This window comes from Oncorhynchus tshawytscha, linkage group LG30 (assembly GCF_018296145.1).
Source record: "Oncorhynchus tshawytscha isolate Ot180627B linkage group LG30, Otsh_v2.0, whole genome shotgun sequence".
NCBI lineage: Eukaryota > Metazoa > Chordata > Actinopteri > Salmoniformes > Salmonidae > Oncorhynchus > Oncorhynchus tshawytscha.
The window spans coordinates 33,452,496-33,478,983 of record NC_056458.1 but is presented as its reverse complement, the minus strand read 5'-3'; the positions used below and the strand labels follow the sequence as shown (position 1 = coordinate 33,478,983).

General features: G+C 42.3%; 1 protein-coding gene across 2 annotated transcripts in view; it reads right to left on the bottom strand.

Annotated features, from left to right (window-relative positions):
- The window catches only part of arhgef12b (Rho guanine nucleotide exchange factor (GEF) 12b), a 113,840-nt gene that overhangs the window by 50,548 nt on the left and 36,804 nt on the right, over positions 1–26,488 (bottom strand). Inside the window, exons 2-5 of one of the 2 annotated variants that reach the window (XM_024393629.2) lie at positions 10,645–10,665; positions 9,884–9,978; positions 4,147–4,206; positions 1,424–1,522 (exon numbers count right to left, since the gene is read on the bottom strand). In XM_024393629.2, coding sequence (XP_024249397.2) covers positions 1,424–1,522; positions 4,147–4,206; positions 9,884–9,978; positions 10,645–10,665 — 275 coding nt within the window. The remainder of the gene's footprint in view (positions 1–1,423; positions 1,523–4,146; positions 4,207–9,883; positions 9,979–10,644; positions 10,666–26,488) is intronic. The other variant, XM_024393630.2, reaches the window with a different exon arrangement.

Sequence of the window (26,488 nt, the reverse complement as noted above, 5' to 3'; positions counted from 1 at the left end):
CTGTATCTGACTGTATTGTGACACCTCCAGATATAAATCCAATATATTGTATCCTTGCCTTGGGTATCAAGACTGCATGAATATATATTTACATTGTGCTATGCTCCCAATTGAACATATTGTGCTAATGTCAGAGGTTTACACCTCCAATATATACAATTAAATTACCTTGAGATATAATAAATATACAGTTGAAGTCGGAAGTTTACATGCACCTTAACCAAATACATTTAAACTCAGTTTTGCACAATTCCTGACATATAATTCTAGTAAAAATTCCCTGTCTTAGGTCAGTTAGGATGACCACATTATTTTAAGAATGTGAAATGTCAGAATAACAGTAGAGAGAATGATTTATTTCAGCTTTTATTTCTTTCATTACATTCGCAATGGGTCAGAAGTTTACATACACTCAATTAGTATTTGGTAGCATTGCCTTTAAATGATTTAACTTGGGTCAATTGTTTTAGGTAGCTTTCCACAAGCTGGGTGAATTCTGGCTCAATCCTCCTGACAGGCCAAACAGTTATACTTTTGTTTCAACAGACCAGAGGACATTTCTCCAAAAAGTATGATCTTTGTCCACATGTGCAGTTGCAAACCGTAGTCTGGCTTTTTTATGGCGGTTTTGGAGCAGTTTTACTGTGGATATAGATATTTTTATACCCGTTTCCTCCAGCATCTTCACAAGTTTCTTTGCTGTTGGTCTGGGATTGATTTGCACTTTTTGCACCAAAGTGCGTTCATCTCTAGGAGACAGAACACGTCTCCTTCCTGAGCGGTGTGACGGCTGCGTGGTTCCATGGTGTTTATACTTACGTACTATTGTTTGTACAGATGAGCGTGGTACCTTCAGGCGTTTGGAAATTGCTCCCAAGGATGAACCAGACTTGAGGAGGTCTACAATTTTTTTTCTGAGGTCTTGGCTGATTTCTTTTGATTTTCCCATGATGTCAAGCAAAGAGGCACTAGGTTTGAAGGTAGACCTTGAAATACATCCACAGGTACACCTCCATTTGACTCAAAGGATGTCAATTAGCCTATTAACTTAGTGTATGTAAACTTCTGACCCACTGGAATTGTGAGACAGTGATTTCTATGTTAAATAATCTGTGAACAATTGTTTGGAAAATGACTTTTGTCATGCACAAAGTAGATGTCCTTACTGACTTGCCAAAACTGTAGTTTGTTAACACGAAATGGTTGAAAAACGAGTTTTAATGACTCCAACCTAAGTGTATGTAAACTTCCGACTTCAACTGTACATATATTTTCATATGGGTGGCCCCAGTGGGAATCGCACCAGTGACCCTGCTGTTGCAAGCACCATGCTTTACCAATTAAGCCACACCATACCTCATCATAATTGAATTGACTAAAGAACAGGAAGGTGTAGATTAGAATAGGATGGAAAAGGCCTTACCCTCTTTGACCAACTGCACAAATACAGGGTTGTCTCCGCTCACCGTCAACCCAAAGCCGTTCTCATCTTTCTGGATGATCACACAACGCTGGACAAGCCCTACACATAGACAGACAGAAGAGAAAGAAATATTGTGTTACACACCATCACACACACAAACAACACACAGACATACACTCGGACTGGCACAGTTAGAGGAATCAAGGACGGTGAGTTGGGACAGGGTGTGCGTGATGGGGCACAATATGCAATGTGGGTGTCAAACTGTTTTCCTATATACAGGTATAAGGCAATGTGTCTCCTTGGTGACGGAGACACTCACTCAATAGATCAGGTCTGTTTTGTGGCTAGTCGTTGTTATAAAATGACGATGAAACCTTAGGCTTTTGAAGCTTCTATTGAGTGGCAGCAATGAATGATTGATACCTCAAGGGTATTACCTGGTTTCAAATACTTAATACTACCCAGTTGTGAAAGTACTTCACTCTCTTCTTCAAAAGCCTTTAATAGATGGATGCATTTTGTTAATGGGATAGTTCTGAAAAATTGCATATTAGATATTTGTTCCCTGAACTTGAAGGCAGTCTATGCACAAAAAGAGACAAACAAAAGTATAGTGTGGATTGCAATCACTCCTTGTCCATAGACTGCTTTCAAGATAAGGAAACAAATATCGAAATAGTTTTGCTAAACTATCCCTTTAATATCCATATGATGCTTTGATAGGCTGTAATGGCATAACACATGACCCTCTAGGAACCCAGTTTGATGCTCACATAAAGACATGTTGTTTGTGGAACATTAATATCAGGACACAAGTGGCAACAGCACCCTCTGTCATGTTTGTTTGAACACAGATTGTGAGTTGTTTGACTTTCAAATAGAGAGAGACACACAGATTCACATTCGTAGATTGACATTGATTCACCACACCAGTAAACTTGCAGGTGAGTTTCACAAACACAATAGTTCATCCAAAACCATATCATCATTATAAACAGCGAGTGCATACTGTAAACAAAGCCAAACGAAAAAGCAGATTAAACCAGCAGTCCAGGTTGCAGGTAGCCTCTCGTACGAACCATCCTGATCTCGCAAGCTTACATTCTGATTCGTTATCTGTGAAGCAAAACAGAATGTAAGCTCTCGAGATCAGGATGGTTCATACGAGGCTAGGTTGCAGGAGGTACAGTAAGAAATTGAGCACTGTCAAATAATGGCTAATGTTGCAACCCAGCAACAGATGTAATCATCAACGTATTACTCAAATTATTGCAAATGTGTGAGAAAATGTGGCGCTGTCTCACTTTGAAGCACTTTAATGGACAGTTCAGCCACAGTTTTTATTCACATATTTGTTTCCTTACCTTGAAAGCAGTCTATGAACAAGGAGACTGCAGTCATTGCTTTGGTTTTGTTAAACTAGACACTGACACTAACTGATATTATACAGCGTTTTTCTCAACATAGAAAAGTCATGGATGGGCTGTACAAGTTTTTTCCGGGACGCCTTTTTTGGGGAAATACTTTTTGGGATGGAAAAACGTTTTCAGTGTAAACTTAATATAACGAATGTAGAAAAGATATTGGACCTATATATTTTTAAATAAGATATATATATTTTTAACTAACAATCACCAAAATAAAAGCAAAACGGAGAATCTACAATTGTAGAAAATGATGCATTCAGGAGTATTTTTGTCATGATATGGGGCCCCCATTGACTTTGTTGAGTCACTCAGATGGCATAAGAACACAGCATAAGCCATAGCAAAATCTGTAGAATTGCAGGAAATTTGCTTTAAAACAGCAACATTTTGTCTCTGCGAGCAAGAGGAGGGCCTCCAAAAAAAGGAGTCGATGACCTTGCTAATGGCCCAGGCCCACTGCCACACCCCAGCCAAACCCCTCACCTAAGCCCAATTTCAATGCAGAAAAAAATCCTGCTGTTTTGGCAATTTTATAGCCAAAAAACTAAGTAAATTCAATGTCATGCCAAAATCACATCAAAGTCACTTCAAAGTTATTGGGCTACACAATCCCTCTAAAAAATTATCTGGTAATGAAAATGAAAGCATGCTAACCGGGGGACATTGATTTACATTGTTTTTTTGGTAAAAAAAATTATAACATTAACAGTTGGGGGCAGTAGCTAGCTTCACAACACCAAAGCATGGATTTCAGTCTTTCCAACCTTGAAAATGTAAATAAATAGGTCATTCGGCTGAACTCTCCCCTCAACATCTCCTGGTAGCATTCCGTCATCAACCCAAACATCTTCCTTCTTGCTGCTCTGGCCAGGTAACACTAAAACATCCAGACAATGTTTCTCAACACTGTGGGAAAGTTCACTGCCAGGGCAATGAGAGGCAATGGTTCAATAAAGATTAAATAAAAGGAGAACGAAGGGGTGTAGGACTCGTGTTAGTATGTTAGTGAACAACATGGCAGAAGAACTGGGGACGTCGCAAAACAAAACAGCCCCCACACACGAACGGGGTGCATCTCAATAGTCTAAAACGGCAACTTCCACTTGACTCCCTTTGTTTGCACTGAACTTAACAGGTGGGATAGGTGCTATTATGGTGAAAAAAAGCCTAGTGCTGGTGAATCGGGTTTTCACCTGTCCACTGTCCTGTTCCCTCAGATCAAATGAAGGAGAGGAGACAAGAAAAAGAGAACACTTAGAGACTTTTGAGACACAGCCATTAAGACCATCTTACCACAGGGTTCGGAGGGGCTTCCCTCGGCTACTACACAGCCAGACAGCTGCACAGGCACGTCTAGTACAGCACGACACAGTTCACATGGTAACGTAAAAACACAACCAGGACACACAGAGGAGAAAACAGAGCAAAAGACAAGAAAATCTAAAACATTGGGAGGAGAAAAAAACAAAAAGAGTGAGTCTTCTGTACCAGTGTGACTATACACCTTACCTTACAGTGTGTGAGCAGTCAGTCTGAATTCTGTTGCAATTAGTAATTGTTTTATTGAATGTATGTACAATACCAGTCAAAAGTTTGGACACACCTACTCATTGAAACGTTTTTCTTTATTTTTACTATTTTCTACATAGTAGAATAATAATGAAGACATCAAAACTATGAAATAACACATATGGAATCATGTAGTAACCAAAAAAGTGTTATTTTATATTTGAGATTCTTCAAAGTAGTCAACCTTTGCCTTGATGACAGCTTTGCACACTCTTGGCATTCTCTCAACCAGCGTCATGAGATAATCACCTGGAATGCATTTCAATTAACAGGTGTGCCTTGTTAAAAGTTTATTTGTGGAAATTCTTTCCTTCTTAATGTGTTTGAGCCAATCAGTTGTGTTGTGACAAGGTAGGGGTGGTATACAGAGCATAGCCCTATTTGGTAAAAGACCAAGTCCATATTATGGCAAGAACAGCTCAAATAAGTGAAGAGATACGACAGTCCATCATTTAAGACATGAAGGTCAGTCAATCAAGAAAATGTCAAGAACTTGAAGAAAGTTTCTTCAAGTGCAGTAGCATAAACCATCAAGCGCTATGATGAAACTGGCTCTCATGAGGACCGTCACAGGAAGCATTCTGCAGTGACACGCCATCCCATCTGGTTTGCGCTCAGTGGGACTATCATTTGTTTTTCAACAGGATAATGACCCAAAACACACCTCCAGGCTGTGTAAGGTTTATTTTACCAAGAAGGGGAGTGATGGTACTGCATCAGATGACGTGGCCTCTACAATCACCCAACCTCAACCCAATTGAGATGGTTTGGGATGAATTGGACCTCAGAGTGAAGGAAAAGCAGCCAACAAGTGCTCAGCATATGTGGGAACTGTCGGAAAAGAATTCCAGGTGAAGCAGGTTGAGAGAATGCCAGGAGTGTGCAAAGCTGTCATCAAGGCAAAGTGTGGCTACTTTGAAGAATCTAAAATATTTGTTGGTTTGTTTAACACTTTTTTGGTTACTACATGATTCCATATGTGTTATTTCATAGTTTTGATGCCTTCACTAGTATTCTACAATGCAGAAAATAGTCAAATAAAGAAAAACCCTTGAATGAATAGGTGTGTCCTAACTTTTGACTGGACCTGTATGTATTTATGTATGGACATGTAGATAACGCTTCCTTGAAAACAACTAAACTGAAATAAAGGTAACTGAGGTTAAGAATGATTTAAAAAAAGCAGAATTCAAAAGAAGAAGGATTCTGAGGAAAGCCAAGCCTAAAATGGCTCTCAGAAAAATAAAATGAAGGCATAAAGATAAATGTTTCTTAACTTTCTTTGTATCAGCGACCAGCAAGCCATGTTCTTTCCTCCTTGCTGGACAGTTTACATTAAAACTAACTCTTTAGAACTCCCAGATTAAAGTCTCAGAGACCGGGCAGCATATCATGGACCAGCACAGGTTGAGCTATTGAACGATTGTTTCATAACCTGTGAGATATACACTACATGACCAAAAGTATGTGGACACTTGCTAGTCAAACATTTCTATTCCAAAATCATGGGCATTAATATGTAGTTGGTCTCCCATTTGCTGCTATATTTCAAATAGAAGTTAGAACATTGCTGTATATATACAGTGCATTCGGAAAGTATTCACACCCCTTCACTTTTTTCACATTTTGTTACGTTACAACCTTATTCTAAAATGGATTAAATCGTTTTTTGCCCTCATCAATTTACAAACAATACCCCATAATGACAATGCAAAAATAGGTTTGTAGAAAAAAAAACTATCACATTTACATAAGTATTCCGACCCCTTTCTCAGTACTTTGTTGAAGCGCCTTTGGCAGCAATTACAGCCTCGGGTCTTCTTAGGTATGACGCTACAAGCTTGGCACACCTGTATTTGGGGAGTTTCTCCCATTCTTCTCTGCAGATCCTCTCAAGCTCAGTCAGGTTGGATGAGGAGTGTCACTGCACAGCTATTTCACGTCTCTCCAGAGATGTTTGATCTGGTTCAAGTCCGGGCTCTGGCTGGGCCCCTCAAGGACATTCAGAGACGTGTCCTGAAGCCACTTCTACGTTGTCTTGGCTGTGTGCTTAGAGTCATTGTCCTGTTGGAAGGTGAACCTTCATCCCAGTCTGAGGTCCTGACCGCTCTGGAGCATCAAGGATCTCTCTGTACTTTACTCCGTTCATCTTTCCCTCAATCTTGACTAGTCTCCCAGTTACTGCTGCTGAAAAACATCCCCACAGCATGATGCTGCCACCACCATGCTTCACTGTAGGAATGGTGCCAGGTTTCCTCCAGATGTGATGCTTGGCATTCAGGCCAAATAGTTCAATCTTGGTTTCATCAGACCAGAGGATCTTGTTTATCATGGTCTGAGAGCGCTTTAGGTGCCTTTTGGCAAACTCCAAGAGGACTGTAATGTGCCTGTTACTGAGGAGTGGATTCCATCTGGCCACCATAAAGGCTTGATTGGAGGAGGGCTGCAGAGATGGTTGTCCTTCTGGAAGGTCCTCCCATCTTCACAAAGGAACTCTGGAGCTCTGTCAGAGTGACCATCATGTTCTTGATCACCTCCCTGACCAAGGCCCTTCTCACCCGATTGCTAACTTTGGCCGGGCAGCCAGGTCTAGGGAGAGTTTTGGTGGTTCCAATCTTCTTCCATTTAAGAATGAGGGAGGCCACTGTGGGGACCTTTTGGGGACCTTCAATGCTGCAGACATTTTTTGGTACCCTTCCCCAGGCTGGTGCATCGACACAATCCTGTCATCAACCTCACGGCTTGGTTTTTGCTCTGACATGCACTGTCAACTGTGGGACCTTACATAGACAGGTTTGTGCCTTTCCAAATCATGTCCAATCAATTGAATTTACCACAGGTGGACTCCAATCAAGTTGTAGAAACATCTCAAGGATGATCAATGGAAACAGGATGCACCTGAGCTCAATTTTGAGTCTCATAGCAAAGGGCCTGAAAACGTATGTAAATAAGGTATCTATTTTACATTTTTTATACATTTGCAAAAATATCTAAAAAACTGTTTTCGCTTTGTCATTATGAAGTATTTTCTGTAGATTGATGAGAATAATCAATTTTATAATAAGGCTGAAACCGAACAAAATGTGGAAAAAGTCGAGGGGTCTGAATACTTTCCAAACGCACTGTACCTCCTCTCTATAGGCTGACTCGTCACTGTTGTTTATCAGGCCTACAACTAGGGCTGGGCGATATAAAAATCTAACTTATGGCCAATTTCACGATAAATATATTGATAAAAAACTAAAAAGGTTAAATAACCATTGTTGCGCAATTAAAGATCAATTCACTGCATTTCAAACAGTCAGGAATAATATAATGAATTCAAAGCTTGTAAAATTATACGTAAGCTAAATATAAGTCTTCCACAAACATAAGACCCACTCATCATTTCATTATTTTATCAAAATAGTTTAACCTGCTTTTTTGCAATTGTCACTGATATGGCTTTCAAGTCAGTCTACGAAAATGTCCTTTTTGTTACAAATTAACCATGCACAATGCAGTGCAAATCCACTAATAATGCCCAACATCTGGTAAGTGTCACCTTCTGACCATAGTTCTCTGTTATTTTATTCTTTGTTTTAGTATGGTCAGGGCGTGAGTTGGGGTGTCTATGTTTGTTTTTCTATGTTTGGTTTCTGTTTTCGGCCTAGTATGGTTCTCAATCAGAGGCAGGTGTCGTTAGTTGTCTCTGATTGAGAATCATACTTAGATAGCCTGGGTTTCACTTTTGGTTTGTGGGTGTTTGTTTCCGTGTGAGTGTTAGGGCCACACGGTACTGTTTCGGTTTTCGTTCATTCGTTCATTCGTTTGTTCACTTTATTGTTTTGTATTTCAGTGTTCAGTTCGTTTCATTAAATATTACATCATGAACACTTATGCCGCTGCGCTTTGGTCCGATCCTTCTTCCACCTCTGAATGACGTTACAGTAAGAGGCATTACAGAAAATTAACACAGGTTTTTAAATATTTGCATTCTGTAAAGGCTTCCTTCTTTTCACTCAGTCAATTAAATTAGTATTGTGGAGTAACTACAATGTTGATGATCCATCCTCAGTTTTCTCCTATTACAGCCGTTAAACTCTGTAATTGTTTTAAAGTCACCATTGGCCTCATGGTGAAATCCCTGAGCGGTTTCTTCCTCTCCGGCAATTGAGTTAGGAAGGATGACCGTATCTGTGTATGCTCATTGCACATTCATAAAACACAGACTAGACCGCTAGCACCCTACAGTACGGGGCTAAAATGGGAGGGATTTTGGTGCTGTGCCTGTCTGAAGAGTAGACTACCTCATCACATGACTAGGGCTCAAAGCGCACTATTAACCAGTGTGTGTGTGTGTGTGTGTGTGTTTCATCCTCAGACTCCAGCAGCCATGATGTGTGTGCGAGTGTGAATGTATTATTGTGACTGTGTGTGTTTGAATGTGTGTATGTACATGTGTGTGTGTTTGTGTTTCATCCTGCTGCCGTTCCTGTTTCCCCAGCCTAACAGAAGATAAGCATCAGCCTGGTGCTGGCTGTTAATCTGGCTGTCAGCTGGGGAGCCACGGTGCTCCCATTTGACCCCCCCACCCCAGACCAAACATTAACCCCTAGTCTCCAGAGTGGACCTTTAATAACAGGGTCCTTATTCATTAGATATCAAATGAAAAAAAAGAGGGAGGGAGTACGTGAACTTGGCCAATAAGAAACGATTGTTTTTGTTGCAAAACATTTTCCGTTCCCAGGGTCGTATACATTAGTGCACAGCGTAGCAAAACGTTTTGCAACGGAAAACAAAAACGAACGTTTCCTATTGGACACGTCCAGGTAGTCCCGTCCTGCTTCGATTTGTTGTCTTCCGTTTGGTGTCTAGTAGCTCCCTCCTAGGCTATAGCATGTCACCGCAGCATTTATCACATCGACACGCTGCATAATTTACATTCAATTATCTAATGTGTGTGAGTGAGTGAAGCGGAGTGCTACCTACAACAGGATCATTGACACGTTTACAGTCTGAAAGGGTCTAATAACAGTGATTGGCTTGAGCTTATATCAGACAATACAGTAACAGTGAAAGAGTTTCTTTTCATTTTGAAACAACCCCAATGTGCATTAATGGTCACTATGAAGTTAGGATTCGCCACTAACAGAAACTCTTTCCACTCCATTCCACTACTTAAGGAGCTGTTAATTACTATTCCCATATAATTTAGTTTATTTGGTCAGTAGCTAATATTGTGTCAAATGATTATTACAGTTATCACCAGTAACTGACCGACAGTAATACACTGCACCAACCAAGTGGAAAATTAGATTAGACATTGAAATGGATTGAGGTGTGTATTATATTTTGTGCTTGCGTAGTTTGTTCAATGAGTGTATGTTGCAAGTGTGCGCAAGTCCTGTTTTCGGTTTGTTTGTGTGTGCAGGACCTATGTTGTTTGTGTGTGTGTGTATGCTTGTGCGTGCACACTTACCTGTAGGGTCAAACTCATGCGCAGGTGGGACTGTGTTTTTGTCACTCTTGGGTTTCTTGTCTGGGGGGTGGTCCTTGCTGAGAATGCTAGGGGTCCTGGGAACACACAAACACAGATGGCATGGTGAGAAACACACACACACACACACACACACACACAGGACACCAGATTTTGCACGTCTGTGCAGGTTTTTAACCAGGCTTTTAAATTTCAATATTGGTGAAAAATGTATACTTAAAATGTCACTCCATTCATGGAACGACCCCATTATATTATACTTTTAATATTATCTGTTACAATACTCTCTCAGACATACTGTATATTAGACACCTGGGACTTAGACCCTTTACCAGACGAAATAGAGAGCCAAATCCCTGCGGCTTAGGAGGAAGACTGCACCATCAGATTCTAGATACGTGAGGTGTCATCTTAACATGCTTATCAGGGTGTCAGGCACGGTATGGTGTCCAAAAGCCTCATAATATCAGGCTAAATCAACTCAAATACAGGGCAGCGTCTGAAATGGAACCCTATTCCTTATTTAATACAATACTTTTAACCAGGGCCAGGTCAAAAATAGTACACTAAATAGTGAATAGGGTTCCATTTAGGACGCATACCAGGTGACCCAACTCTTAGGGGCATATCATTTATTTTGTGGTAAGACATTCTAGTTTTTGGTTCGTCTGGAGGTCATGATTGTAGTCCTTTGTGATTGACAATGTAGACAAAGATTTGCAAAGCAAGGAAAAAACTCTGACCTGGTTGCTTTTTTGGAAAACCTGTGAAAACAAAGACGAGAAAGGATTAGAATACTATTATACTATTTGTTATTGGTAAAACCCTGTTCTAAGTGTACAGTGCCTTCATACCCCTATTCATACCCTTATTCCACATTGTGTTGAGTTACAGCCTGAACTCCAAATGGATTAAATATACTTGTTTTCTTACCCATCTACACACAATACCCCTTAATGACAATGTGAAAACATGTTTTTAGACATTTTAGCAAATTTATTGAAAAAGAAATACAGAAATATCTCATTTACATTAGAATTCACACCCCTGCGTCAATACATGTTAGAATCACCATCAGACAGATCTGGGTATCTGAAACCAGCTCCATGTTCAACCTTATATTCTCCATTTGCTACCATGTTTGTATGGTCATTGCATGCTATGTCAAGAAAATGACACTAGAAACATACATTTTATTAAAAGATTAGTATATAAATCAACAGTTCCGGGATAACCTTATTCATTATGATCTAAAAGACAAAACTGATCCTAGATCAGCACTCCTAATCTGAGGCGCTTAATGAAAACATGCCCTGGTCTTCCTTGTCATTTGCATGTTTCTGTGTACTGTGTGACATCATCAGTCAGAGACAGCCAGCTTCTAACTTCCCACCTCTAAACCCACCTTGCCGTCTGTCTCATGACATGCTGCTAACCAGTAGACTGCACTATCATAGGTACATCTTTCATCATCTGCTTACACATCACAGGATCACAACCACCACCATTACTCGAAGGGACCAGAAATGATGGAACACCAGACCCACTTGAATTAATTTCATAATCAAAAGGGCGGTGGTGTGGCGATGCCAACATAAGCCCCATGTCCTCAGGCACTTTCTTGGTCCAAGTTGTTCCACTGGTTGGCATATCAAACATGCAGATCCCTACCCAGATGCCTAAGTCTGAGAGATAGGAGGTGGCTGGGTTCTTCATATAAATAGCACAGGCCCCTCTATCTCCACCTCCTCCCTTCTTCCGCGGGTGGTTTTTGGTTTTGTTGCTGTTCCTTCCCTCAGACAATGGGGCCTGCACTTTGAACAATGGTGCTCACGTCAAAGCCAGCTTACTACATTGCGGCATTGTGGGACAGATTCCCGGAAACAGAGAGCGCTTCTGGCAGGCCTCCCATTTCCTGAATGTGGGAGAAGGGGGGATGAGAGGGGAGATTGGAGAGGGAAAGAGGAGGGGGATGAGTGGGAGTGGGTATCTTTCAAAGAAGGCAGGAGGGGGCAGGATTTGGAGAATCCTGTGTTAGTACCTAGGCTGCAGAGCTCGTACTTGGAAATCTCTTTCGACACAGAAAAAAACATAGCTCAGTCTAATCATGGACAAAATCCCTAATATATAACATTTACCAAAAACACTGTGATACACCTTTCCACTGCTACCACCTTGGATTTAAGAAAAACACTTCTTAATAATTGAAATGGTCATTATTTAATTCACCCATATAGCACAGTTGTTAAAGTAAATGAACATCATTCAATTTAAAAAATCGGACATCAACCCAGTCATATTGAACCCCTGCCAAATAGAGAGACATGGGATTCACTACTGCACTGTCTCGGAACAGGAGGAGTTATTAAACTGGTTATCCTCTGATGTGCCCTGGGGAGATTAGGAGGCAGGCCAGAGGATATACTGTCTGGGTGAGGACAGACATCAGTCTCACTGGGTGGTGGCTAAGCAGCTAGTGCAGCTAGCTTTGGGTAAGAAAGGGATTTAGCTGATATTTAGATACTTAAATGCAGACTCATTCAGAATGGAGAAAAATAGACCTAATGGGTACGTTCCTGCGGGGAACAATGTGCTTGTTAGCTTACAAGGCAGATCAATGGGAAACACAAAGATTCAAGTGTAGTGAAATCGACTGCTAGCCTTTAACAATTAGCTGTTAGCTTTAACAGAGAGTTAAGTCCTGCCGCAAGTAGGTTTTAATTTATTCAGAGTTCATTTTGATCATGTTATAAAATGAATACCTTAAATTAAATTATCTTTATCAATACTCCATTTATTGTCTACTTTTTGTCTACAAGCCAAGCTCACATCATATAGCAAGAGACCGCTGAGAAATGGGCGCTGAAAGGTGGTGGGAAATTGTTTTTAGATTGTCTTCGAACAGAGAGAAATGTAACATTAAAAATTACTATGGTAATATGGTTATCTTGAAATAATTGAATGATCCTCTCAATTTATTACATGAAATTCTAAAGAAAATGGGTAAATGATAAATGCTATAGCTTTGGCAGTGCAGCAATGACAGCCTAAAGAAGGTTTTACATGGCAAGCAAAACATCATCACTGATGAGCCACTGCATGTAACATTAAAGTTCTGTGGTTGTCACATCCCATTGCCTCCCTCCTGAATCCACTTATACGTTTCTCCTATGAGCAATGTCACCAAAGACGCTTATTACTAAGACAGGGAACACTTCCCATCCTCTTTGATGTTACTGACCTGACACAAGTGAACCAGGTAAAGGAAAGAAAACAGCACCAGAGTTCTACGGAGGGATGCACACAAGGAAGTTCATTTTGTGCCAGACCCACATGTAGAGGGTTGAACACCATTCCTGCATCACCTCAAACATGTCTATCTCACCGGTCTGAGACACATGTAAACGCTTTAACGCTTCACTGCAGTGGAGTCTCTAAAACTGTTACAATAACAAATGAGGTGCCAGAAAGTGCTCTCACTCAGTGGTGCCTGCTAAGCTAAATTAAGCTTTTTGGGAAGTGTGACTGAGGTAACAAGTTTGCCCAAGGGGCCTGGCAAGTGGACACTGCCATTTTATAAGATTTTTTTTCAAAACAATACTGAGAAGAGGGGGGGAAGTGATAAAGTGCATAGAGAGCAACAGCAGTGCAGCAGCAGGACTCGAAAAGGGACGTTTTTGGGAACTGGCCTGATCCCTTTCGGTGTAGACAGGCTACAGGGCCAGAGATGCTTAACCTTTTTCCCTTGTGTTGGATCCAAAGCACACGTTTTTCAGAGAGAAGCTTGTCGTGAATCACCAGTTCTGGCTACTTCTTTCATTTCACTCTCCGTTCCATATGAGGTCACATTTTGAGGAGGAGTGGCATTTAGAAAGAACATCCAGTTTGGGGGTAAACTTCATGCCTCCTCAAGTATCGCAACTGCCCATCGAAACTGATTCAAGTACACGTTGAGGATCCCTATGTTACAATAGAAAATGGTCAACTTGAAACATCACATTTGACCTGTACTCAGCCCTAACCATAAAACTAATTGAAGTGGATAAGAGGTGAACTCTGCCAGCCTCGTAAATACCAGAATGATTACCGCTGCGCTATCATGATATCCGTGCAGCAAACATTCATGGAAGCTTTTGGGATCAGGCAGCTTGCGAGGCTAGAACTCTGCTGCTCTGCTCACAAGACAGGTGAACCTGGGCTTGTGAGATAAGACAATTAGTCTCGAACATATTGCCTCCTCCACTGAACACACCAGAGCACAGCACAGTCTGACCAACAGAATATAGCATTTGAAGAGATAAACAGTGGTGAATTTACAACAAGGGGGGAGAGGGAGAGAAAGAGAGCGAGAGAGAGAGAGAGTACACCGCCATAATATGACATTTGAAATGTCTCTATTCCTTTGAAACTTGAATGTAATGTTCACTGTTCATTTTTGATCGTGTATCTATTTCACATGCTTTGGCAATGTAAACATATGTTTCCCAGCCTTCTACACCATCAAAAATAACATACAATTTGACATCCCAATTAGGGTCTGTTTAAAAATACATTAATCAGTTATACAACCCATTGCCCTTTATGTTTGTGAGGTCTGGGGTCCACTCACCAACCAATAATTCACAAAATGGGACAAACACCAAACTGAGACTCATGCACGCAGAATTTGGCCCTAAACAGAGAGTAGTGGCAGAATACCTGACCACTTCGACTGACCCAAAATTAAGGAAAGCTTTAACTATGTATAGACTCAGTGAGCATAGCCTGCCGTAGGACAACCTGGCTCTCAAGAGAAGACAGGCTATGTGCACACTGCCCACAAAATGAGGTGGAAACTGAGCTGCACTTCCTAACCTCCTGCCAAATATATGACCATATTAGAGACACATATTTCTCCCAGATTACACAGACCCACAAAGAATTTGAAAACAAATCCAATTTTTATAAACTCCCATATCTATTAGGTGAAATACCACAGTGAGACATCACAGCAGCAAGATTTGTGACCTGTTGCCACAAGAAAAGGGCAACAAGTGAAGAACAAACACCATTGTAAATACAACCCATATTTATGTTTTTATTTTCCCTTTTGTACTTAAATTATTTGCACATCTTTACAACACTGTAATTATTATGACAATTGAAATGTCTCTATTCCTTTGAAACTATAACATTTACTGTTAATTCTTTATTGTTTTCTTCACTTTTTTTATTAATCTATTTAACTTGCTTTGGCAATGTAAACATATGTTTCCTATCACAATAAAGCCCTTTGAATCAAATTGAGTAAACAAGGAAAAAGAGAGAGATCGAGTTCTGGAAAAGTACAGAGTACAAATCATTATTACAAGCGTCTAGAGTGAGAGTAGCCTGGATTACATGCCAGGCATGTCTGTCTACGTTCAGAGAAAAGCTACGTCCAGGCAAAGACCTGAGGGAGCACAATATCATAATCTGATTAGTATGACCGTCATTTATCAAAGTTAGGAGGGTTTACTGGGCTTTCTCCATAACTGTATGTGTATATTATTCTAATAACTCCCGTACGTAGACAGACACACTTCATCATGATCAATCGCTGACCTGGATTACTGCAAGGTAAGCGTATTAACAAATGAATGGACTGGGACTGTAGCACTCAGGAGAAGGTGATGCTTTGAGCTACTGGAGAAGCATTGCATAAATCAAATGTATTATATCAAAATGTAAATGCATCGTAGTAGCACAGGAAGTCTGCCACTGAAACCCAAAAGCCGATTTATCTCAAGGCTGTCAATATAATAATGAACTACTGTACATTTATCACATTAAGCAATAAGGCCAGAGGAAGTGTTGGTATTTGACCAATATACCACGGCTGAGGAAACACCCATGGGCCATTCCTTATTGCTATTATAAACTGGTTAACAATGTAATTAAAGCAGTACAAATATTTGTTTTTTCATACCATGGTATATGGTCTAATATACAGCTTTCAGTCAATCAGTGTTCAGGGCTCAAACCACCCAGTTTATAAATGTCAATAAGGATAGTCTGTAAAGATGATACAGTGGGGCAAAAAAGTATTTAGTCAGCCACCAATTGTGCAAGTTCTCCCAATTAAAAAGATGAGAGAGGCCTGTAATTTTCATCATAGGTACACTTCAACTATGACAGACAAAATTAGGGAAAAAATCCAGAAAATCACATTGTAGGATTCTTAATTCATTTATTTGCAAATTATGGTGGAAAATAAGTATTTGGTCAATAACAAAAGTTTATCTCAATACTTTGTTATATACCCTTTGTTGGCAATAACAGAGGTTAAATATTTATAAATAAAAGTCTTCACACACTTTTGCTGGTATTTTGGCCCATTCCTCCATGCAGATCTCCTCTAGAGCAGTGATGTTTTGGGGCTGTTGCTGGGCAACACGGACTTTCAACTCCCTCCAAAGATTTTCTATGGGGTTGAGATCTGGAGACTGGCTAGGCCACTCCAGGCCACTCCAGGACCTTGAAATGCTTCTTACGAAGCCACTCCTTCGTTGCCCGGGCGGTGTGTTTGGGATCATTGTCATGCTGAAAGACCCAGCCATGTTTCATCTTCAATGCCCTTGCTGATGGAAGGGGGTTTTCACTCAAAATCTCACGATACATGGCCCCATTAATTCTTTCCTTTACACGGATCAGTCGTCCTGGTCCCTTTGCAGAAAAACAGCCCCATAGCATGATGTTTCCACCCCCATGCTTCACAGTAGGTATGGTGTTCTTTGGCTCCAACTCAGCATTCTTTGTCCTCCAAACACGACGAGTTGAGTTTTTACCAAAAAGGTATATTTTGGTTTCAACTGACCATATGACATTCTCCCAATCTTCTTCTGGATCATCCAAATGCTCTCTAGCAAACTTCTGACGGGCCTGGACATGTACTGGCTTAAGCAGGGGGACACGTCTGGCACTGCAGGATTTGAGTCCCTGGGGCATAGTGTGTTACTGATGGTAGGCTTTGTTACTTTGGTCCCAGCTCCCTGCAGGTCATTCACTAGGTCCCCCCGTGTGGTTCTGGGATTTTTGCTCACCGTTCTTGTGATCATTTTGACCCCACGGGGTGAGATCTTGCGTGGAGCCCCAGATCGAGGGAGATTATCAGTGGTCTTGTCTTCCATTTCCTAATAATTGCTGCCACAGTTGATTTCTTCAAACCAAGCTGCTTACCTATTGCAGATTCAGTCTTCCCAGCCTGGTGCAGGTCTACAATTTTGTTTCTGGTGTCCTTTGACAGCTCTTTGGTCTTGGCCATAGTGGAGTTTGGAGTGTGACTGTTTGAGGTTGTGGACAGGTGTCTGTTATACTGATAGCAAGTTCAAACAGGTGCCATTAATACAGGTAACGAGTGGAGGACAGAGGAGCCTCTTAAAGAAGAAGTTAGAGGGCTGTGAGTGCCAGAAATCTTGCTTGTTTGTAGGTGACCAAATGCTTATTTTCCACCATCATTTGCAAATAAATTCATTAAAAATCCTGTCTGTCATAGTTGAAGTGTACCTATGATGAAAATTACAGGCCTCTCTCATCTTTTTAAGTGGGAGAACTTGCACAATTGGTGGCTGACTAAAAACTTTTTTGCCCCACTGTATATTGTACGTTGAGACTATTGGGATGTTATTGCCGAAATACTTACTACAACTCCATTTGTGGTACTGCATGCACAGTGGTAAGATTATAATACACTTGAAGAATTCAATAACAACATTGGAACAGAGTACTGTGAAATCATTTATTCAATTGGGGCCGTACTCATTCAAAACAAAGCTGTTTATTTGGTGTGGCATGCACAGGAATGCTAACTGTATCTAGGGAAATTCAAGTTATTGGCCTTGAAAGGGTATCTGAAGACCCTCTAGTCCCACTCAACATAGGTCAGAACAGACCACACACTCACACACAGCGGCAACTCCCTTATCCCTGCACCCCCTCCCTCATTCTCCAGGGCCTGAAGGGAGGGAGCAGGCACTCCCCTCTCTTTCTGCCCCAATAAGCCTGATCAGAGTGTGCATCCTGACACGGCTTGGGGATGTACATTTCTTCACGCTACACTGTCTGTTCACGTTTTATTAGCGTAGCCAGGGACGGCTGGGGGTGTGGAGGGGGGAGAGAAAACGATAAATCCCCTAGAAGAACAGACAACCAGCCAGCCCCTGAGAGAGCCAGCACCTCCATATCCACCATGTTTGATCCCTTTAGGCAGGCAGGCAGGGAAGGCAAGGCCTGGTCTTGTTTCCACATAGCTAGGCTGTAGGCTAGCCTACAGTGACACTGCGACCAACACAGTAGGTTTGGGGGTGAAATGCTTGAGGATAAGTCGTTTTTGTAGTGCCGGGACATTTAAATTGTGCTTTTATGAATAAATGAATGTAATATTTAACTTGTCGTTTAAGGCAGGTCATAAGCTTGGTGGGGAGAAGAAACATTGGAGACATGGCAATGAATTATGCATTGACCCATTAGAACCACTAAAGTCACATGAGAAGTTGAACCTCTGTGGGTGTCACGAGTCCGACTGAGGGTGTTTCCCCTTCCCGGGCGGGTGGCACTCGGCGGTCGTTGTCACCGGCCTATTAGCTGCCACTAATTGTTTTTCCTCCCCCTCCTTGTATGTTTAGTGGTAGCACCTGTGTATGTTTAATTAGTTTGTCTTTATTAGACAGCCGGCCCGCCTGGTTGTTGTGCGGGATTATTTCAATGTAACCTTCGGCTCTGTTGTAGAGGTACGTGTTAGTGCCTGGTCGTGATTTTTTCCATTGTACATTTTGATTCCCTGTGTTTGGGAACGTACTTTTGTGAGCACCCTGTGGTGCGTTGGTGCTATTAAAAGACGCACAGCATTGAACTATCTGTCTCCTGCATTTGACTCCACACCCACGACACCCGGAGCATTACAGTGGGATACACTGGAGGGGGCACGGACACATCCCTGCTGCACCCCCAATAAATATGTATTGAATAGAGAGATGCATTTACGAGAGGAAAATGTGTTCCACCATTACAATGTAAAGCGCTTTGAGCACTTGGAAAAATATGTTTTCTTTATTTATTTAAGAGTGACATAATTCATTCTGTTTGTGAAGCACGACATAAATCCAATCTATCATCATCCTAATAATCCATCCACTTGACAGGTGTTGCATATCAAGAAGCTGATTAAACAGCATGATCATTACACAGGTCACCTTGTGCTGGGGACAATAAAAGGCCACTTTAAAATGTGCAGTTTCGTCACACAACACAATGCCACAGATGTCTCAAGTTTTGAGTGAGCGTGCAATTGGCATGCTGACTGCAGGAATGTCCACCAGATCTGTTGCCAGAGATTTTAATGTTAATGTCTCTACCATAAGCTGCCTCCAAAGTCATTTTATAGAATTTTGGCAGTATGTCCAACCAGCCTCAAAACCGCAGACCACGTGCAACCACGCCAGCCCAGGGCATCTACATCCGGATTCTTCACCTTTGGGATCGTCTGAAGGAGGGGGGGGGGGATTTCTGTCTGTAATAAAGCACTTTTGTGGGGAAAAAAATAATTGTGATTGGCTGGGCCTGGCTCCCCAGTGGGTGGGCCTGGCTGCCAAGTTGGTGGGCTTATGCCCACCCATGGCTGCACCCCTGCCCAGTCATGTGAAATCCATAGATTAGGGACTAACACATTTATTTCAATTGACTGATTTCCTTAAATGAACTTTATCTCAGTAAAATCTATGAAATTGTTGCATGTTGCATTTAGGGTGGAAAATAGTTCAAATGAGTTTAAAGAGAAGTACCAGGCAGAGGCGTGTCGATGTTTTTTGATGCCAGGCAGAAAAAGGCATGTTGTTGCCAGGCAGAGAGATGCATGTTGATGCCAGGCAGAGAGATGCATGTTGACGCCATACAGAAAAAGGCATGTTGATGCCAGGCAGAGAAATGCATGTTGATGCCAGACAATTCTGAGGCTACTGATGGCAGTGAACTCTTCAAAGTACTGCAGACCGACTGCTCCCCTGGTCAAAGTACTAGTGAGTGAGAAAGAGAGAATGGGGGGTTGAGATGGTAGGAGAGACTAGAGAGGGTAGAGAAGGTGATACATCCCAAATGGCATCCTGTTCCCTATATAGTGCACTATTATTGACCAAAGGCCAATAAAGGAAAAATGGTGCAATTTGGGACAGGGGAGTGAGTATGCCTAGTAGTGGAAGAGGGGATGTTTGAAAGATGGCGCAGAAGAACATGGCTGACGTTTTACATTCTGCCAACCGATTGTGCTATTTTGTTATTTTTTTTGCGTTTTGTGTAACTTTATTTTTTACTTATTGTGTACAAAATGTTGCTACTACCATCTCCTATGACCAAAAATATCTTCTGGACATCAGAACAGTGATTACTCACTGCGGAATGGAAGAAACTTTTTCCTTTAACGAGAAGGATATCCTGCTTTCACTGGAACAGGCCCAGATCCCCAACTTTTGGGTGAAGAAAACACGCAGGAAAATGGGCTGCAGATTGGGCATCCATCTAAAGATCTGTAGGCGAGCGAGTAAACTCTCCTGCCATCCGTTCTTCTTGCTAATGTGCAATCATTGGATAATAAAATTGATGACCTACGATAAATATTATCCTAACAACGGGACATTAAAAACTGTAACATCTTATGTTTCACCGAGACCTGGCTGAACGATGATACGGACAATATAGAGCTAGCGGGATTTTCCAAGCACCGGCAGTGTCAGAAGGTGGGTGTAGCTGGTGCATGAAGTCAGGCGCAGGAGAGCAGAATGAGTGAGCAACATACTTTACTCAAAATAAAGGCACAAGGAAACCATACACTTGACCAACAATAAACGGTAATCAATTACGCACGGGTGAAAACAGCACCTGTCAAAATCCAGCCATAACGTACCGAATGAACATGGAAACAATCACGCACAAAAAACATGGGGGAAACAGAGGGTTAAATACATGAACAAGTAATTGGGGAATGAAACCAGGTGTGTAGAAAACAAAGACAAAACAAATGGAAAATGAAAGGTGGATCAGTGATGGCTAGAAGACCGGTGACGTTGACCGCCGAACGCAGCCCGAACAAGGAGAGGGACCGACTTCGGCGGAAGTCGTGACAGGCAGAACAGAGACGCTACCTCTGGTAAGACGAGGGGTAGGGGTGTGTGTCTATTTGTCAATAACAGCTGGTGCAAGATGTCTAATATTAAAGAAGTCTCAAGATATTGCTCGCCTGTGGTAGAGTACCTTATGATAAGCTGTAGACCACACTATCTACCAAGAGAGTTCTCATCTATATTATTCGTAGCTGTCTATTTACCACCACAGAACGAAGCTGGCACTAAGACCGCTCTCAACCAACTCTATAAGGCCAAAAGCAAAGAAGAAAATGCTCACCCAGAAGTGGTGCCCTTAGTGGCCAGGGACATTAATGCAGAAAACTTAAATCAGTTTTACGAAATGTTTACCAGCATGTCACATGTGCAACCAGAGGAAAAAATCCTTGACCACCTTTACTCCACACACAGAGATGCATACAATGCTCTCCCTCGCTCTACATTTGGCAAATCTGACCATAATTCTATCCTCCTGATTCCTGAATCCAAGCAAAAGCTAAAGCAAGAAGTACCAGTGACTCGCTCAATACAGAAGTAGTCAGATGACGAAGATGCTACACTACAGGACTGTTTTGCTAGCACAGACTGGAAAATGTTCCGGGATTCATCCAATGGCATTGAGGAGTACACCACCTCAGTCATTGGCTTCATCAATAAGAGCATTGATGACGTCGTCCCCACAGTGACTGTACGTACATATCCCAACCAGAAGCCATGGATTACAGGCAACATCTGCATCGAGCTAAAGGCTAGAGCTGCCGCTTTCAAGGAGCGGGTGACTAATCTGGGCGCTTATAAGAAATCCCGCTATGCCCTCAGACGAACCATCAAACAAGCAAAGTGTCAATACAGGATTAAGATTGAATCCTACTACACGGCTCTGACGCTTGTCAGATGTGGCAGGGCTTGAAAATTATTACGGACTACAAAGGGAAACCCAGACGCGAGCTGCCCAGTGACACGAGCCTACCAGACAAGCTAAATGCCTTTTAAGCTCGCTTCAAGGCAAGAAACACTGAAGCATGCATGAGAGCACCAGCTGTTCTGAATGACTGTGTGATCACGCTCTCGGTAGCCGATATGAACAAAACCTTTAAACAGGTCAATATTCACAAAGCAGCTGGGCCAGACGGATTACCAGGACGTGTACTCAAAGCATGCACGGACCAACTGGCAAGTGTCTTCACTGACATTTTCAACCTCTCCCTGACCGAGTCTGTAATACCAACATGTTTCAAGCAGAACACCATAGTCCCCGTGCCCAAGGAAGTGAAGGTAACCTGCCTAAATGATTACCGCCTTGTGGCACTCACGTCGGTAGCCATGAAGTGCTTCAAAGGGCTGGTCATGGATGACCTCAACAGCATCCTACCGGACACCCTAGACTCACTCCAATTCGCATACTGCCCAAACAGATCCACAGATGATGCAATCTCAATCTCACTCCACACTGCCCTTTCTCACCTGGACAAAAGGAACACCTATGTGAGAATGCTGTTCCTCGACTACAGCTCAGCGTTCAACCCCATAGTGCCCACGAAGCTCATCACTAAGCTAAGGACTCTGGGACTAAACACCTCCCTCTGCAACTGGATCCTGGACTTCCTGACGGGCCGCCCCGAGGTGGTAAGAGTAGGCAGCAACACGTCTGCCACGCTGATGCTTAACACTGGGCCCCTCAGGGGTGTGTACTTAGTCCCCTCCTCTACTCCCTGTTCACCCACAACTGGGTGGCCAAACATGACTCCAACACCATCATTAAGGTTGCTGACAACACAACAGTGGTAGGCCTGATCCCCTACAACGATGAGACGGCCTATAGGGAGGAGGTCAGAGAACTGGCAGTGTGGTGCCAGGACAACAACCGCTCCCTCAATGTGAGCAAGAAAAAGGAGCTGATCGTGGACTACAGGAAAAGGTGGGCCGAACAGGCCCCCATTAACATCGACGGGGCTTTAGTGGAGCGGGTCGAGAGTTTCAAGTTCCTTGATGTCCACATCACCAAAGAACTATCATGGTCCAAACATCCCAAGATAGTCGTGAAGAGGGCACTACAAAACCTTTTCCCCCTCAAGAGGCTGAAAATATTTGGCATGGGTCCCCAGATCCTCAAAAGGTTCTACAGCTGCACCATCGAGAGAATCCTGACCGGTTGCATCACCACCTGGTATCTGGTATGGCAACTGCTCGGCATCTGACCGTAAGGCGCTACAGAGGGTAGTGCGAACGGCCCCATACATCACTGGGGCCAAGCTTCCTGCCATCCAGGACCTATATAATAGGTGTGTAAGAGGAAAGCACAAAAAATTGTCAGAGACTGAAGTTATAGACTGTTTTCTCTGCTATCGCACAGCAAGCGGTACCGGAGCTCCAAGTCTAGAACCAAGAGGCTCCTCAACAGCTTCTACCCCCAAGCCATAAGCCTGCTGGACAATACATAAAATCACCACAGGACAATTTACATTGACATCCCCCCCTCCCTTTTGTACACTGCTGCTACCCGCTGTTTATTATCTATTCATAGTCACTTCACCCCCACCCACATGTACAAATGACCTCAATTAACCTGTACCCCCCCGCACACTGACTCGGTACCGGTGCCCCTTGTATATAACCTTGTTATTGTTATTCTTACTTTTTATTTTAGTCTACTTGGTAAATATTTTCTTAACTCTTCTTGAACTGCACTGTTGGTTGAGGGCTTGTAAGAAAGCATTTCATGGTAAAGTCTACATTTGTTGTATTCGGTGCATGTGACAAATAAGGTTTGATTTGATTTGTATCAGAGAGACAAAGAAACCCCCCTCTATCTCTCCATTTGGTAATGTGTAGCTATGCGGGGAAAGGAGCTTGTGTATGGCTAGTGAGGCTGAGGGGCTATCTGCTCCTCAGTGTAAGTAACTAGCACTAAATATATACAGTTTTATGTACAGTAACCAGGGATTGTCCAAAACCAATTCCCTGCCAACTGTGGGTTATGATGTCATTTCCTACATCTATGCACACTTGATTCTAGAAATTATATAAATGTTTTTTCCGATGCAAAATTCAAGATTGTGAGTGTCTGATTATGCTTGATTGAAATGGAATTAATCCAACCCATTCCTCATTCTGTCACACAAACCCATGGAGTCAGTATAAACAGCCTGATATGTGGGACTGTAGTATATTGAGTTGCAACCCCTTCTTAATATTGAGTTGCACCCCCTTTGCCCTCAGAACAGCCTCAATTAGCCGGGGCATGGACTCTACACAGTGTGAAAATGAAAATGCATTGCAGTGGGGTGCTAATTGTTTGTGTCCCAAATGGTACTCTATTCCCTTTGTAGTATACTACTTTTAACATAAGACAGGTCAAGGGGATCATTTTGATCCAAGAGGATTTTAAAATTGAAATATCTCTGCCATTTCATAATGCCCCCCTCCAACCTGGACCTTTCCTAAATATGTCTATTTATTGTTCGAATTTCGTCACAAACAGAAAGTGTTATAAGCAGCTTTAAGGGAACATGTCATTTCTTTCCCCAGAGCGCCAGAAAGGGACTTTTTCCAATCCTTCAACAGAGTCACATGCAGGTAAGATGGTTTGATTTCTATATAGTGTCACAAAGAGCTGATTCTGAGGTTTCCAAAGCAATTACCATTTCCCCATAACCTTCAAAATTGAAGAGATGAGCTCTATTTCAAAATATCCCTTTTTCCAAGAATAACCAGCGTTCCATGTGCTCCACACGTGAGCATGCAGCCACAGATAGCCTACAGTAACATAAACTAATGAAAATGCTATTGTGTTCTTTAAATGTTACCCAAGACCTTCATAAACCCAACCAAAGTATTATTTTTACGATAGCATATATGAAATGGATTTATTAGACTCTTAGAATGTTGAGGCAAAACAACTCCTCATTGGCCTGAAGGGGGTCCAAAGAAGCAAGGCTTATCTAGTGTTAACCACGGCCCAATCTGGTCAAAAGTAGTGCACCTATTGGGAATAGAGTGCCATTTGGGACAACGTCCGTTTCCATCTGTATCATGCAGGGCCTGGAGAAAGTGGAGAGAGGAACCTACTTTACCCTACTTTACCTACTTTACAGGCCCTGAGGCACAGCCAGAGTCTCTCACTCAATCTCCCTCTCCACTGGCCAGGCACTTTTAATGGCCTCCCAGCAACCACAGAATAAACATACGAAACACTGGCACACATATCCTTGTTGTACAATCAATGGTGTAGCCGTTTATGCACCTTTTTACCTTTTGTGCAAACGTTTACCAACCTACCACAAAAAAATTAATGGAAAGTATAGGTAGCAGTTCAGAACAGTTTTTGCCTATATTATGACAACATTTTGTGACGTTTTTCTTCGTTTCTGACTTTTTTTGGGTGTTCGGGCACACTACATTTTTTCTTGAGGCAAGCCAAAGCCGGTCACTGAAGCCTATTCCTCCTTGTTGGCGACTGGTCAACAGTAAGGATTCTTCAATGAAGTCCCTGTTGTCATTTAACGAGACGACTCGTCCTCATGCACATTTATTCTCGTGAGAAATACTGCACCAAACATCCTAGTCGGATGCAAAATTGCGCGACTAAGACCTCCTCGGTAAAAACATAAAAATGTATGACAGATTGCTTCAGTTATCTTAGATACATTTGGACTATTTTGAGGATGTGTATACTGGCTACAGTGTCTCAAAGTGGACAAACAGTACTATTGTCGCTTTTTTCTTGTTTTTCAAGCGAAGGTCTTTTAGGGGAGTATGCGAGCACACTGACGCCTTTAGTTTTTTCACAGCGAACAGTGATTTGGGTTTCCCCACCTATTTGTTTTTACCACTACATCACAAGGTTTTTTCTGGATCAAATGGGGCTTATGTGGTGGGCGTGGCAGGGGGCGTGGCAAGGGGCATTACAATAAGCACGGAAGCCCGTGTCGGAGCAGCAATCATTTTGTTACAATTTAAGAGGCCCCCATCTTAGTGGTGAAATTTTTGTTTTTTTAAGCCACTTTCCTGCACTTCTATGCATTTTGCCATGGCTAATGCTGTGTTCTTTTGCTCAAACATAATAACAAAATGGCATTGAGACCGACAACACTTGAGTGTGTGGGTTAGGTCAGGGCTACACTAGCTGCACTGCAGCAGTGCTCAGGTCATGGGGAGGTGAGGGGTGGGGCTGGATGGAGACATGCTGCAGTCAGGGGAGCAGGGAGGGAGGCTTGGGCAAACAGATGATTCACCAGCAGCTGAGCTGACACAACACCGCCTCTGTCTGCCAACTACACTCTGTGTGTGTGTGTGTGTGTGTGTGCGCGTGTGCGAGTAGTGTGTGTTGTCTGCCAGTGTGTGTATGTATGTGTGTGTTGTCTGCCAGCAACTCTTTGTGTGTGTGTCTTTAACACCAGAATGGTGGTGAGCTAAGCTTGTACATGCCCCTATAGTGTGGACAGTCCCTGCGTTGTCT